The 13,472-nt window shown below is 33.4% G+C and overlaps 1 protein-coding gene and 1 long non-coding RNA gene across 5 annotated transcripts in view; one reads left to right on the top strand and one right to left on the bottom strand.

Moving 5' to 3' along the window:
• LOC309387025 overlaps positions 1–13,472 on the top strand; it is a 317,032-nt gene that overhangs the window by 139,695 nt on the left and 163,865 nt on the right. The window lies entirely within an intron of this gene.
• Positions 1–13,472, bottom strand: part of EML6 (EMAP like 6) — a 118,298-nt gene that overhangs the window by 82,456 nt on the left and 22,370 nt on the right. For 3 of the 4 annotated variants that reach the window (XM_081943077.1, XM_081943079.1, XM_081943078.1), the window contains exons 3-7: positions 10,845–11,004; positions 9,258–9,356; positions 7,431–7,499; positions 3,598–3,783; positions 1,399–1,534 (exon numbers count right to left, since the gene is read on the bottom strand). In XM_081943077.1, the coding sequence (XP_081799203.1) occupies positions 1,399–1,534; positions 3,598–3,783; positions 7,431–7,499; positions 9,258–9,356; positions 10,845–11,004 (650 nt within the window). Of the gene's footprint in view, positions 1–1,398; positions 1,535–3,597; positions 3,784–7,412; positions 7,500–9,257; positions 9,357–9,816; positions 9,933–10,844; positions 11,005–13,472 lie in introns of those variants that run through there. The other variant, XM_081943080.1, reaches the window with a different exon arrangement.

Genomic DNA, 13,472 nt, shown 5'->3' with positions numbered 1-13,472 from the left:
GCGTTGGAGGCTGCTCATCAGGCGCACAAGAAACAGGCTGATAAAAAGAGGATGAAACCGAAAGAGTACAAAGTGGGGGATCAAGTGTTTTTGTCCACCAAGTTTCTGCAAACCACCCAAAAATCGAAAAAACTGGGACCAAAGTATGTCGGTCCATTCCCTATTGTGAAAATCATAAATCCTGTTTCTGTATGATTGGAGTTGCCAAAGAATCTTAGGCGGATTTATCCTGTGTTTCATGTGAACCTGTTGAAACCAGAGCACACTTCCTCCTTTCGTCCACCTCAAAACTGCACCCCCAGCTCCTCTTCTTATTGAGGGAGAGCAGCATTTTGAAGTTAAAGAAATCTTGGACTCCAGGAAACATAAGAGTCGAATTCAGTATCTGGTTTCCTGGAAACATTTTTCTCCCTCCCATACTGAATGGGTGGATAAATCTCATGTTAGGTCTCCTAGACTTTTACAGAAGTTCTACGCCAAGTACCCCGATAAGCCTTGATATTATTTGAAATGTACATATTTATGTTGTCTTTTCTATTGTTTTTTATTTTTCTTGCAGGGATGATTTCTCTTCCTGAAGGAGGGCCGGATGTCAGCCTCTGTTTCGCTATTCGCTTTCAGCTGCCATTGAAACGGGGAGGGGGGCCTGGTATTTGGGAGGGGAAGGTTTGGTACAGGAGAGATTGTTAAGAGGAAGTTTTTTTCTCACCATCTATTGCGCATGCTGATGGCTGGTGTTTAGAGTTGGCCAAGGCCAACCGTCCTGCATACCAACCTGATGATGCTTCTTGGAGATGCAACCCACATGACACCTGAGGGATTTGCAGATTGGACAATGGGATGGGGGTTACCGGGGGGAGGGGGTTGGACAAATATTGATATGCATGATTTCGTGCACTTTTACCTCAGATCTTGCTTTACTTAGCTGCTATCTTTTCATAATCAGTAAAAGTACTCTTAATTCTGCAAAATGGAGTTAAGTGGTTTCTTTCTTGGTTGCTGAAGGAGACCAGCTTGACAATATGTATATATGTATTTGGTATATGTATTTCCCCAGGAAATTGAATGATAGTATCAGGAAGTACTATGTAACAAATAGTCAGAAGTTTTGCCAAGGCAGGAAGAAGTTGTAGCCTAAGGGCCAAGGTCCCTTTTATCACCGACCTGTGATATGCCCCTCTGTCAACCAATCTCTACAAGTATTGTGAACTGCACTTAAATGAAATGGTTTCAGCAATTCCAAAACATGCATTGGTTCTATTAATTCCTTATGGCCACAGTAAAATAATTCTGAAAGTATAAAAACATTTTTCTACCATACCTATTTTCTACCAACAAATTTACAAATAAAATATTTGTACAAATCAAGAGCAAAATCTTTATAAAAAATAATATTACCTTTATATCCTTGCTCAGTCTCCCTGAGATCAATTTTAGTTATTGGCTTGAAATCAATATCCCACAGTCGAATGCAGCCATCTCTTCCACCAGTTGCAAAACCTTCTTCACATACATACATACTAAAAATTCCAGCCTGCACAATAAAATAATGAAGTTTAAAATTTGTTTCATATGACAATGCTGTTTGCAAAGTGTTAAAATGTCATGCTTGTCAAACAGAATTACATCATAATGTTTTTTCGTATGAGATTCCAAACATTTATATAATCAGATGATTTAGTCATTCCATCATACACAAACAAGCAAAACAAAACCAGCCTAGTGAAAATATGTTTTTTTCTTGCCAAGAGATATTAGGCAGCAAAACCAGATTAGGCATACAGTCATTTGTGCGCTACTGAATCATATTAAAAGAATAATATTGTGTGACAATTCTATAATTTGAGTTCATGTCTACCACTCTAGCACTCTTTTCTTGATCATCCTATTTTTATGATGGATATACTTCATATTTTTATTTGTTGTTTTTAAAATCTAAGTCAGTTGCAACAGTTTTCATGATGGATAAGGAAATTTGGTCCTAATAGCAGCTGCTATTTTGTCACACAGAGATTCTCTTGTGATACCTGTGGTTCTTACAAAAGCAGTTTGTAACAAGATGTATAATCTATGCTTTTCCCATTTAAAATATAAAATTGTGGCTCTGTGTATGTACACATACTACATATACCTATATAGCCTAACTTTTTGTAAAGATAAAACAGACCTTGCCTTAGATATTTAGATACGATTAACATAAAGATACAAGCATAATATAGAATTTATCAATAGTGTAATACGTTGAACAAATTGAATGGATAAGCTCACAAGAATGATTAAAGCACTTATGGTGCTCCTTGCATAAATGACTGACTGAACCAATTTCGCACTAAACACAGTAAACTAATTGAAGAAACAAAGTAATTGCCAAAGTAATCAAGGCAATATTTAATTCATTTCATCAGCATAGATGAAAAAGCAAAAAGATTCATCTTTGGAATAAGCCATAAATATTTGTTAATCATGAAGTTCTATATTGAACATTTTCTATTACAAATGTTAGAATGCCGAATACGTATTCCTTACTAAGAAATGCTCATTGCCCTCTATGGGTAGTCCGCGTTCAACACCACAGATTTAATGATCGTTCAAAGTTACAATAGTGCAAAATGATGGGACTCACAATTATTTCTTGTACTTATACCCTTCACAGTGACTCTGTAGTCATGTGATCACAATTCAGGGACTTGGAAAGTGACTTACAATTACAACAGTCCCAGCATCCTGCAGTCAGTTGATCACCATTTATGATCTTCACTGTCGGCTCCAACAAGCAAAATCAATGGGGAAGCCAGACGAGATTGCAAATGGAGATCATGTGACCATAGGAGGCTGCAGCCACGTGGGATTCACTTAACAACAGCACTGGAGCTGCTGCAACTATTGTTGTAAAGACACAGGATTTTGTGCTTTATAACTGCATCACTTGGCAACAGAATTGCAGGTCCCAATTACTATAGTTACCGGTAGGTGAGTTAAATGATTAGTTACATTCATGGCATTTGCACCTTAAATAATGTAACTATGAAATTAGTTGATTCAAGTATTGTTGCAGAGACAAAGCTTATATGATAGGCAGATTGGTGATAATGTGAGTATTGAGTTCCATACTTATTCATGTTACCTGAAATATTCCTCATATTAAATTATGTTTTAATGAAAGTCACAAGTTCAACTTCCCCCAAACAATAAAATTAACTAAATCACATATTCTGCTTCACTAGAATTTAAGATTACAGTACAGAACTATTTTTCTATTCACAAAATTGTTATGGTAGAACATAGGTCTTGAATCAAATGAATTAAAATTTGATGAGTTGTTTTTCCCCTGAATAATATTTTTGTTGCTGCCAAGATGAGAACAGCAAAATCAATAACAAAAAACAATTGCTTCTGCTAGTATGGCACAGTTTATTTAGTTATTATTTATATATCAAACAAATTTGTATAGCTGCCCAAGTCACCCTTTAGGTGAGTCCAGTAATCAATCAGCATAAAAATCAATTGAGAATTGGTTGAGTGTCCAAAAGCAAAATAGGAAACATACATGTTTTAAGAATCTAGTTTTCGTATAGTAGCATATAAGTGGTAACTTACACTATGAGCTCCTTGGATTGTGCGGACTAAGGTGAGCCCTTTCCAGACATAGACGTCTCCATTTAAAGCACCAGAGAACGTAACATCATCTTTCGCACAAGACAAACAGAGGATAGTTTGTAAGTCTCCTGTTTTGCCAAATATTCCTCTTTTGGCTGTCAAGGCATTTCCGCACAGTGTCCAAAACTACAAAATGACAAACAGAGTGTCTTCAGCATTTGCAATATGTGTCTGAATCATACCGTTAAGATGTATGAAAAACCCCTAGCAGTTTACATATGTTAGGTCCCTGTTTATGTTGTTTATGGTATTTACATCTAATTACTTAAATGAATTATCAGGATAGTTTACATTATTGAAAGATTCAAAAGCATTAAAAATTGCGTAGAACAAGTACTCAGAATATATGATAACATAAAATCATATGGTAAAAGTATTAAATTAAAAGTTTTTATTGCTTTAAAAATAACAAAGAAAAGGAAATAAATCAAAATAATTAAGTAGTAATAATTAAAATTTGTTTTTACAAGTAACAGTGAATTTACACAAGACCTTAGGCTATGAGTAATCATTTATTCCGTCCTTTAGGAGAGATAAATGTTTTTTAATGAAGGCTTCAGCCTCCTGCACTGTATTAATTCTAATCCTATTTCCCTCCCAAAAGATCAACATTCCCTCTGGCAATAACCATCTAAACCAAACTCCTTTATTGTATAATTTCATTGATAAGGAGGAATACTTCCTCCTTCTTTCTCTTATCTTTTTCGGAATCTGTTTAAGAATGGTGATTTCTTCATCTTTATATTTTAGTGGTCCCTCCCTTTGAGCCCCAAGCACCTCATCCCTTGTGGTCCTCCTGAGAAATTTAGCATGTACCTCCCTTGGAACATTATGACTTCTAGCCTATGCCCAGTGTGAGAAACATTGCATTTATGTCTATTAATCCTGGTAGCCAATAAGATAAGAAGATGCAATAATTGATTTTCCAACAATATCTTTCAAATACCTGGAGATTTCTTATAAAATGTTCTTTTGTTAGCTTTGCTCTTCATAATTTCATTATTAAACAAAACCAGGTCTTTTAAAATGTGTTAAACTTCATCTCAGTGAATGTTAGTCTTCTGCTTTTTGGTGACTTTACTCTGTAAAAGACTGATTTGCTAATTTTTGTTGTATTTTTCTGATTCAAATACTTTGCAAACGTGGAGTCCTTGGTGCTCTCTGAACTTGACTGCTTTCTCGTCTACTATTTTTGCAAATCTTCCAATGAAAGCCACCTTGAGCATCATTTCATTATTAATTTCATTTATTCAAAATATTTGGCCATGTATTAAGAGTAGCTTAATTAAAAGAAATAGTAAAATTTATTTCCCAATCTAATGAGCAAAGCCTTTCCCAACAGAAAATAGGCATTTTTTTTTCAATGTAGAAAAAGACTTGGAAATTCTTATGACACCTACTAAGCACACACACAAACATATAAAGTGTTAAGACATTGGCAAGTTTATTGAACTTTTTAAAAATTATGTCATATATCTAGAGCTAAATATCTTCAGAACGAAAAAAGAGCTGTTGAGTGAAGAGCCAATTGACAGATTTATTTATATATTTTAATATATTACACATTTTGGATTTTTTTTAACTAAATAAAAAGAATACCAAAACTAAACAGCAGTTTTTAATTTAAATTTTCTTTAATTTAAAAATAATTTAATTTAAAAAGGAAAGTATACAAAGAACAAAATCAAATGGAAAAAGACATTTGGATGTATATAAATGGGATGGGCTTTATAAATTGTCTTCTTACGATCTTGTCATGTATTTATACCTATTTAAGATCGTATATCTCTTTATCAGTCTACATCAGTGGTTCTCAACCTTCCTAATGCCGTGACCCTTTAATACAGTTCCTCGTGTTGTGGTGACCCCCAACCATAAAATTGGTGTCTCTGTTCCTAAGACCATCGAAAATACATGTTTTCCGATGGACTTAGGCGATCCCTGTGAAAGGGTTGTTCGACCCGCAAAGGGCTCCCGACCCACAGGTTGAGAACCACTGGTCTACATGAATATGTATGTGCATTTTATTTCTAATATGCATATTAAAAATTTATTAGCAAAATAGCATTTATTTTATGGCAGTTATTACAGAACTGATTATTTCATCAAGGCAATTTTCCTCATTTCAAAATGTCATTAATTCAGAAAAAGATATAAAGTTTTGGGTATTCAAAATTTTGCAGTAACCATTTAGCAACTAGCAATAACTGAATTTTATACTACATCAATAATATGCTTTCAAATTTATTAAAAATATTTAAATGATTAAGAGTGAACAGAAAAAACTATGAAAATGTCTTTAAATACCCATTAACCACATGAATGATGAGATTTTTAAAAAGATGCTCATCTTTTTTTTCTGTAATCAGGTGAGTACAGAATAATTCAATAAATTAGGATCAAATTTAATTCTGAGTTAAAATGCAGCAAAAACTTGCAGTTAATGACTTGATTCTACCATTTATTTCAATCATAATTTGTTAACAAGTTACAATTTGATTAACAAAAAAATCATAGTGATTAGAATAGTAGCATAATTCACAAATGCTGAAATTACATTACAGTCAGAAATGAAATCCGTCTGAGATTCACAAACTGTCAGGGAAAAACAACCATGTCCATATGCAAAGGGTTCAAAAGTACCGATTTACTGCTCAAGCCTATGTAAAAGAATCTTTGGGGACTAACACCTGGGTAAAACTAGCACCTGGGTAAAATTAGAGAAGGTTCAAAGGCATTGGGGGGGGTGTACTTCATCCTCTTGTGACTATGTATCAATTCCTCACTTGACTCCTCCAGTTTAGTCTAATTAGAATTGAATATAGGGACATTACGCTAGTGTGATCAAACTAAACCACAAGGATTTTTTCCACTAAATAAGCATACAAAGAATTACACTATTTAAATGAATGGAAGCATTGGAAACACTTTAAAATGGTAGAGAGGACCAAAAAAATATATTAGTTTTAAAATCTTTCTTAAAAAATAAGTAATTATTTAAAGTAAAAATTTTCATGTAGCATCAGAATAAATTATTAATTACCTTCTACAGTGTTTAATTATGAAAAATTAATATTTGGCACACATTTGTTATAACTTGGAATTCACTAAAATGACATATGTGTCCAAACTATAGATGAAGGCCTGTCAGAAAGATGATGTATCATGAAAGAAAATGGAATTTATTTCTAATGTGGACATAAGGCAAAATAAAAGTAGACATATCTGGACATAAAAATATAATCCAGTTATAACATAATGCTCACAGACTATTACTAATTGAAATATTACGATCATGAAGTGCAGGCTGAAAGAACTAAACAATAATTCTAATAAAATATGGAACTTTTTGTTTTTAATCCATAATGTATATATTACATTTAAAAGTCTAATTTAGGAAAACTTTATTTTAAATAAGGCATTTGTATCTTGACACCACATTATAATTCCCAATAGCATAGTTAGCATGTGCTGTACTTCAGCAACTTTTACTTGTTTTCCTGTTTCTAAATAAAACTATTTTGATTAAAAACATGGGGAGACCTATACATATTTGAAACTCACATCACATGTCCCTTCTACTTATTCTGATAACCGATTTCTTTCTGCAGCAACCATGTGTTTTAGGAATTTACCTACTATCTTGCATTGGCTATGTAATATTTATATCTTAAAAGAAGTTAGCAAGAGAAAATGTGTCAGGTAAATATAACATTTTTCTCCACTGATAATGCAAAGCATCAAAACCAATTTACCTTGATATGTTATGTTACCTTGATATGTTTCACTCCGCAGCTAGCCACTCGGTTAGGTTGATATGGGTCCCAGGAAATATCAAAAATCTGTCAAAACATATTCAAAACTGCTACACTAAATAAAAAACCAAATGCATTAAATCCTAGAAATGTCTATTTCTCTCACATAATTTCAACAAAGTTCTATGGTTCTCTTAGCAAGATTGTTAATAGTTACATCATAGCTCATAACTTTTTTTACAGAAGACAAGTGAATTTGAAAAGCAGTCAGCAAAACAAACACCCTACAAGGTTCATTATACATGTTTGTCTTTAATTTACAGTATATTAGTATATATAATAGGAATGTTAACAATTATAGGAAAAATTAAAATATTAATAAATACCACATTGTAAAGACTTAAAGAAAATAGATGAGATTTAAAATAAACAGTATTGTTATAAAAATTGTCTGTATTTATTAGACCTCGCTATATAAATATCACTCTTGAAAAAACTGATTTTACATTATTTTTCTTACAAACCTATTACTATTTAATTAAAAAACATAGAAATATTTGTGTTCTGCATAATTTAAATTGATAGTAGTATCATTCAATACGGATTGCAACTTTAGCCTGTAACACTTTCAAACAGTTGCTGGGGACTGCTTCAAAATTCAATTTTAATTTCCTAAAATAATCAGCACAGAAAACCAAAGAGCCAATGATATAATGGGAGTCTCATGAAATGAACTTTTGCAAAGAGCTCCTTCAACATTATATACAAGAAAAAAACAAGAGTGTTGGACAAGTTGACTTTCAGAGAAATTATCAATTAGTATATCTTTTCAAACAGACATGCCCCTTTTTGTAATAGCACAAATGCAATTACAAAAACAGGTTAAATCTCTCAAGTGGTCCAAAACTGGTAAGGTTTTTGCAATCTCACCCTCATAAACCTCACACTTTAATGCATGAAATTGTGTGTGATATTAAATACTTAACCCTCACAATGTGTTTATTTCCATTCAATCGTGTCTAATTCTCACTGGCTACCCAAGTTTTTCAGAAGTGATTGGGCTGAGAGAAAAAGACTGGTCCAAGGTTACCCAGCTGATTTTGTATCCAAGGTGGGAATAGAATTCAGTCTCCTGGTTTCTAGTCTGTTGCTTTCCCAACTACGCCAAACTGGCTCTCAAGTTTTCTCTTTCTGTTTTAAGTGACACTTTATGTGAAGGAAGCCTGGTATGTTGGATATTCAAGATACACCCATGAAAATGTACATTTTTAATCACAATTTATGGAATAGATATACTCCATGGGTAATTTACTCCATACTTTCACAGCTATTTCATTAATGTTGTGATCACCCTCCGGTTCAAAGGAGAGGTGCTCCGAGGGGAAAGTTTAACTTTCCCTATTCTATTTACTTGACCACAACATTCCAAATTTCTTTAAATCCATGGAGCAAAAAAAAGAAGATGGAATCCATATATTCATATCATAGATTATATTTTTCTTCAATAGGCTGATAATAACTTGGAAATAAAATGTATGAAACCAAAAAGTGAATCAAACTAAGATAGGATGGGACATTAACCTTTTACAATCAAAAAAGTAGCCAAGCAACTGTTTTCAGTAAAATAACAGAAGCAGCAGCAACAAAACACTCCCAAATTATATTTGGTTCTCAGTGACATAATCCAGGCAAAAATCCTAGTTGTTAAATTACCCCTCCATTATATGAAATAACACCATTTCCCATAAAGAATTTTACAAGCTAATTTGTATCCTTGATACAAACAAAAGACACACTCATGCAACAGTACAAGAGAAATATATGGCAAATTCATTAGCTGATTACCCTATCTGAGTGGCCAGTAGCTGATGCCAGTAGTTTTCCTTTCTTCCAATCCCAAATGCAGACTGTATTTTTGGCATCCAACCCCACTGAAGATAAACGCTTAGGAAAAATAACACACAACAGTTTTTAAATGAAGATCAGGAGTAACTTACTACAATACATCAATGCATCAATGGGTTGAAAAGGGATGCTGAAAGGGTTGTATAATATTCAAATGCAGTATAGGTTTCACTATTCAGCATAGTCAAATATTCCTTCCTCCCAAATAAGCTTGTAAATTGAATTTAATGTGTTTCAGAACAATCTACAGCAGCTTCCTTGTTAATTTCATATTTTAGAAACACATGGCAACAGACATAATACATCTTGCTTTGCTAATATAAAAAGTAAATGCCTTAAAATAAGTCATCCACCTAAACGAACAGAATCTGGATATGCAATCTTTAATACAACTTTGTAAACCAAAAATAACAAAAACTGAGAGACAACTAGTTGTCTCATGCAGGAGGGTAATTTCTTTTTCACAAAATGATTCCTTCCTCCCAAATACGTCACCTACCTCTTGGGAATATTTTTATTTCTGGTAGAAGATTCTTTAGCTGAATCAAACCACTGGTCTAACTAGCTCAGTAATATTAGAATCAGGGCTTCAAAGAGCAGTCTCTCTCTCTCTCTCTCTCTCTTACACAGCTCACTTTCAGCTGTGAGACAGAGGCCCTTAAAATGAACCTTACTGCAGGAACTATTTGCAATGCTCTGGATTTAGATTGCTACTCTTTCCCTGCTATCACTGTCAGGCTGAATTTTCACCAAGTATTCAATGCTGATACTTTTAAAACTGTTGAAAATGTCACCAACCACTAATGATGCAAAATTAAAACAGGTGAAATTTTAAAATGTTTTACTGGTATAATATTTCACTGTTGGGCATTGTTGAGCTTCAGGGTTTAGTGACCATAGGCCAGACAGCAAAGTTCCTGAAATTTCACCAGCACCTTCACCAGCTTATTTAAAGATAAAGTAACAATTAAGGAAGGACAGTTTGTTTTTATTAGTCTTTAGATGAACTGATTTCCTATTAGTCTAGGTTGGTGAGGGCTGATCTCTGATTGGTTCTTTCTTTATGCCTGATCCTGACTGATATTTTGGTGGGATTGGAACCTGATTGCATTATTTCTGAAATGTGTTTTATTTCTGAAATGTGACATCAAGTAAATCACATGATTATACCCTTTGGCACTAGGCTTTACACTAATCTCATTCTAATAGTATATTGGAAAAAATAAATTCTTCGTATTTTACATCTAATCTGTAGTACAAGCTTCTTTTTATGATCTTAACCCCTCTTATCAGAAAAAGAAATTTAAATGTAGATTACTCTGGGTTATCTTGTTGTTACTGCATAAGTTTAAGTAAGCTGTAACACAAAAATTTTATAAATATTACTCTTCCCAAAGGATTATCAGAAAATTGTAACACTCTCGTTTTATAAGAGCAGAATGCTTCAAAAACAGGGAAATGGATATTTTGGCTCCACTCTACTAGAGCATTAAGTACAACAGAAATATAAATTCAATAAATACACACCTGGCCATCTGAATCAAAAGCCAAGCAGGCAACTCCATGGGTATGTGCATCTTTTAGGACAGACACAGCCTGTACATTGTAAGAATCCCAGATGCAGATATAAGGGTCCTTGCCAACTTGTCCTGTAGCCACAAGGGTTTTATCAGGATGCAAAGCAAGGCTGGAATAGAGTCCAAAAATTAGAGTTTGTTACCACATTTTTTGTTATTACATAGAGCACATATTAATGAACAGATGTTCAGTGATGTTTTTACAATTATTCTGCTACTATATAAACTCATTTTCTGTTCATATGCATGCAAAATGTTGCAATTTTTTGTCTTCTTGTGAATGTGTTCTAACTGACATTTTATTGGAAAAGATTAGTGTAACTTGGGCTTTCTAAATGCAAACTAGATTCTGGTCTGGTTTGCACTCTACCTCTACTTATTTATAATAAATAGAATATATGTCTCCACATGACTTATATGATTGAGGTATTTAATATGATCTTGTAAAGTTCTATTCAAGCTTCTATTTTCCATCATTTAATAATCTTTGACAGCTTCATACACATTTTTCAAATGGTGTTTAATGACACATATCTACCCTATATGGTTTTCATACAATGACATTTCTGAACTGGCATACTGTAGAAAAGAAAGTAATATTCAGGTACACTTCCTTATATTTTTATTCTCACAATAAATTACAAAATTAAAAATGGATGTAAATTTAAGTTTATTATGCATAGAAATTCTTCAAAATGTCAAAGCTTATTGAATAATGCTACTCAATGTCATAGGTTTTGAAAATTATGCTTGTAGTGTTATATTGTGAAATTTATGGAAAGTGAAATTTATGGAAATTTTAAACAATATCTTATAGAGTAGATGTAGTTGACAGCAGGAAAAAATAATTCAAAAGCATCTTTTATGAATAGAAATTTTGAGTGTAATAATTTTCTAATTCCTTATGTTACTTACAAAGAGCTATATGTGAAAACACAATTCATATTTCATTGAGAAAAGTAGTGCTCTTTTCTTAAAAATAGCATTGATCTTTTGTTTATTTTCAAATGAAAAAACAACAGTAATCAATTTATCATGAATAATTTATCATTTAAAACGTCCTTCCTCAACATATATTGAGGAAGGTATAATCACACTTATTATTATATTAATCTGAACAACATTGAGTTATCACCTATTAAAATAATTATTTCTTGAGAATACGTGAGAATCTAAGTATTAAAAATAAATCAATTAAAAATTTTCCCCTCAAGAATCCAGGCTAGTTTTATGAGGGCAGCAAGAATGCAAAATTATTTTGAAATTTGATCATTAACTATTCTATATTGCAATATTATATAGCAAAACATGCTGCTGCAATACAGGTCAATTCTATTCATGAAATTTCATGTCATTTCCATACTAGAGGTTCCTAGCATCTTCAGCCATTGTTTAAGTGATATAAAATAATGGTTGAGTGACTCTAGGTGGTGATATAATTTGCTAGTGAAAAAAATATGACTGAAACCTCATATATCCATACATCATACACTGAGCTTATGCAATGTTCAGAAAAATGAAGATCTTTTTTTCTTTATGTCTATGAAGAAATTAAGGTGATAGAAATGAGATTGAAATTTACTATTTAATTAATAAATTAAAAATTAATGTTGGCTGAAAGGTAGAGGGGTTAATCAACTAAACTGTTATCTATATCATTAATAAAAGGAGAGAAAATAGCTTTTTAGCAGTCCAAATTAAAAAAAACAAAGACAAGGAATGATACATTAAATTAATGTACACTGATGTGGATTGTTGGGGGAAATGCATTCATTCTGGAATTCTGTGAATTGTATAAGACTGAAAGAAAATAAAAACAAGGTCACTATGTGGTTAACGCAGTGACATGCAGTCAGGTGAGGCAAGTGAGGCACAGCCTCACCTCTTATCATGAAAAGAAAAAAAAATGTAAAAGGAAAAAATAAATTAAATGCTTGTATTTATCTACTGATCTGTACCATAAAGTTATTTTCCATTTAACTTCACCAGTTTTACATTATTTGGTATTAAAATTGCAGAATTTTCACATTTACCATTCAACTAGTCAGGCGAGAGCTTGCGGTGAGGCTGCAGCAAGCTCAGCCTCTCAGGCAAGAGTTGAGGTGAGGCTGAGCTAGCTGCTGCCTCACCATGGATGACTCTGCTTAACTGTTTTACATGATCTGTAATGAGACCGAATTGCTCTGTATGTTGCTTTTAATAGTTTAGCTGATGTATATAATATAAAATAGAGTGTTTTTTGTCAACAACTATGTGTGGAACGTGTTTCTTGTGCTGAGCAATCATAAAACGCCTAAAAAGTCAGACTAGGTGAGGCACGCAGTTCTCCTGCCTCATAGTAGAGGGTGCTCGTTCTTCCTGTGACTCAGCGGCAGCAGAGTAAATGACAGCCACAGAGCATGAGAGGAGGAGGAGCTTCCGAGGCAGATGGCGGCTGCCGTGTGAGCTCCGCAAAATTGCGGAGGGGTTTTCCATCTGGGAGAGGTGCTGCCGACCCCTAATGCTACTCTGAGGGTCGTGCTTTGTCGACGACCACCCCCCGATTCTGCCCTGGCCAGGAGGGGCCGGGCAGGGCGTT

This window comes from Natrix helvetica (assembly GCF_964273705.1).
Source record: "Natrix helvetica genome assembly, chromosome: 2".
Classification (NCBI taxonomy): Eukaryota; Metazoa; Chordata; class Lepidosauria; order Squamata; family Natricidae; genus Natrix; species Natrix helvetica.
Note: the sequence above shows the minus strand (reverse complement) of the source record. Positions and strands in the feature narration are given on the sequence as shown.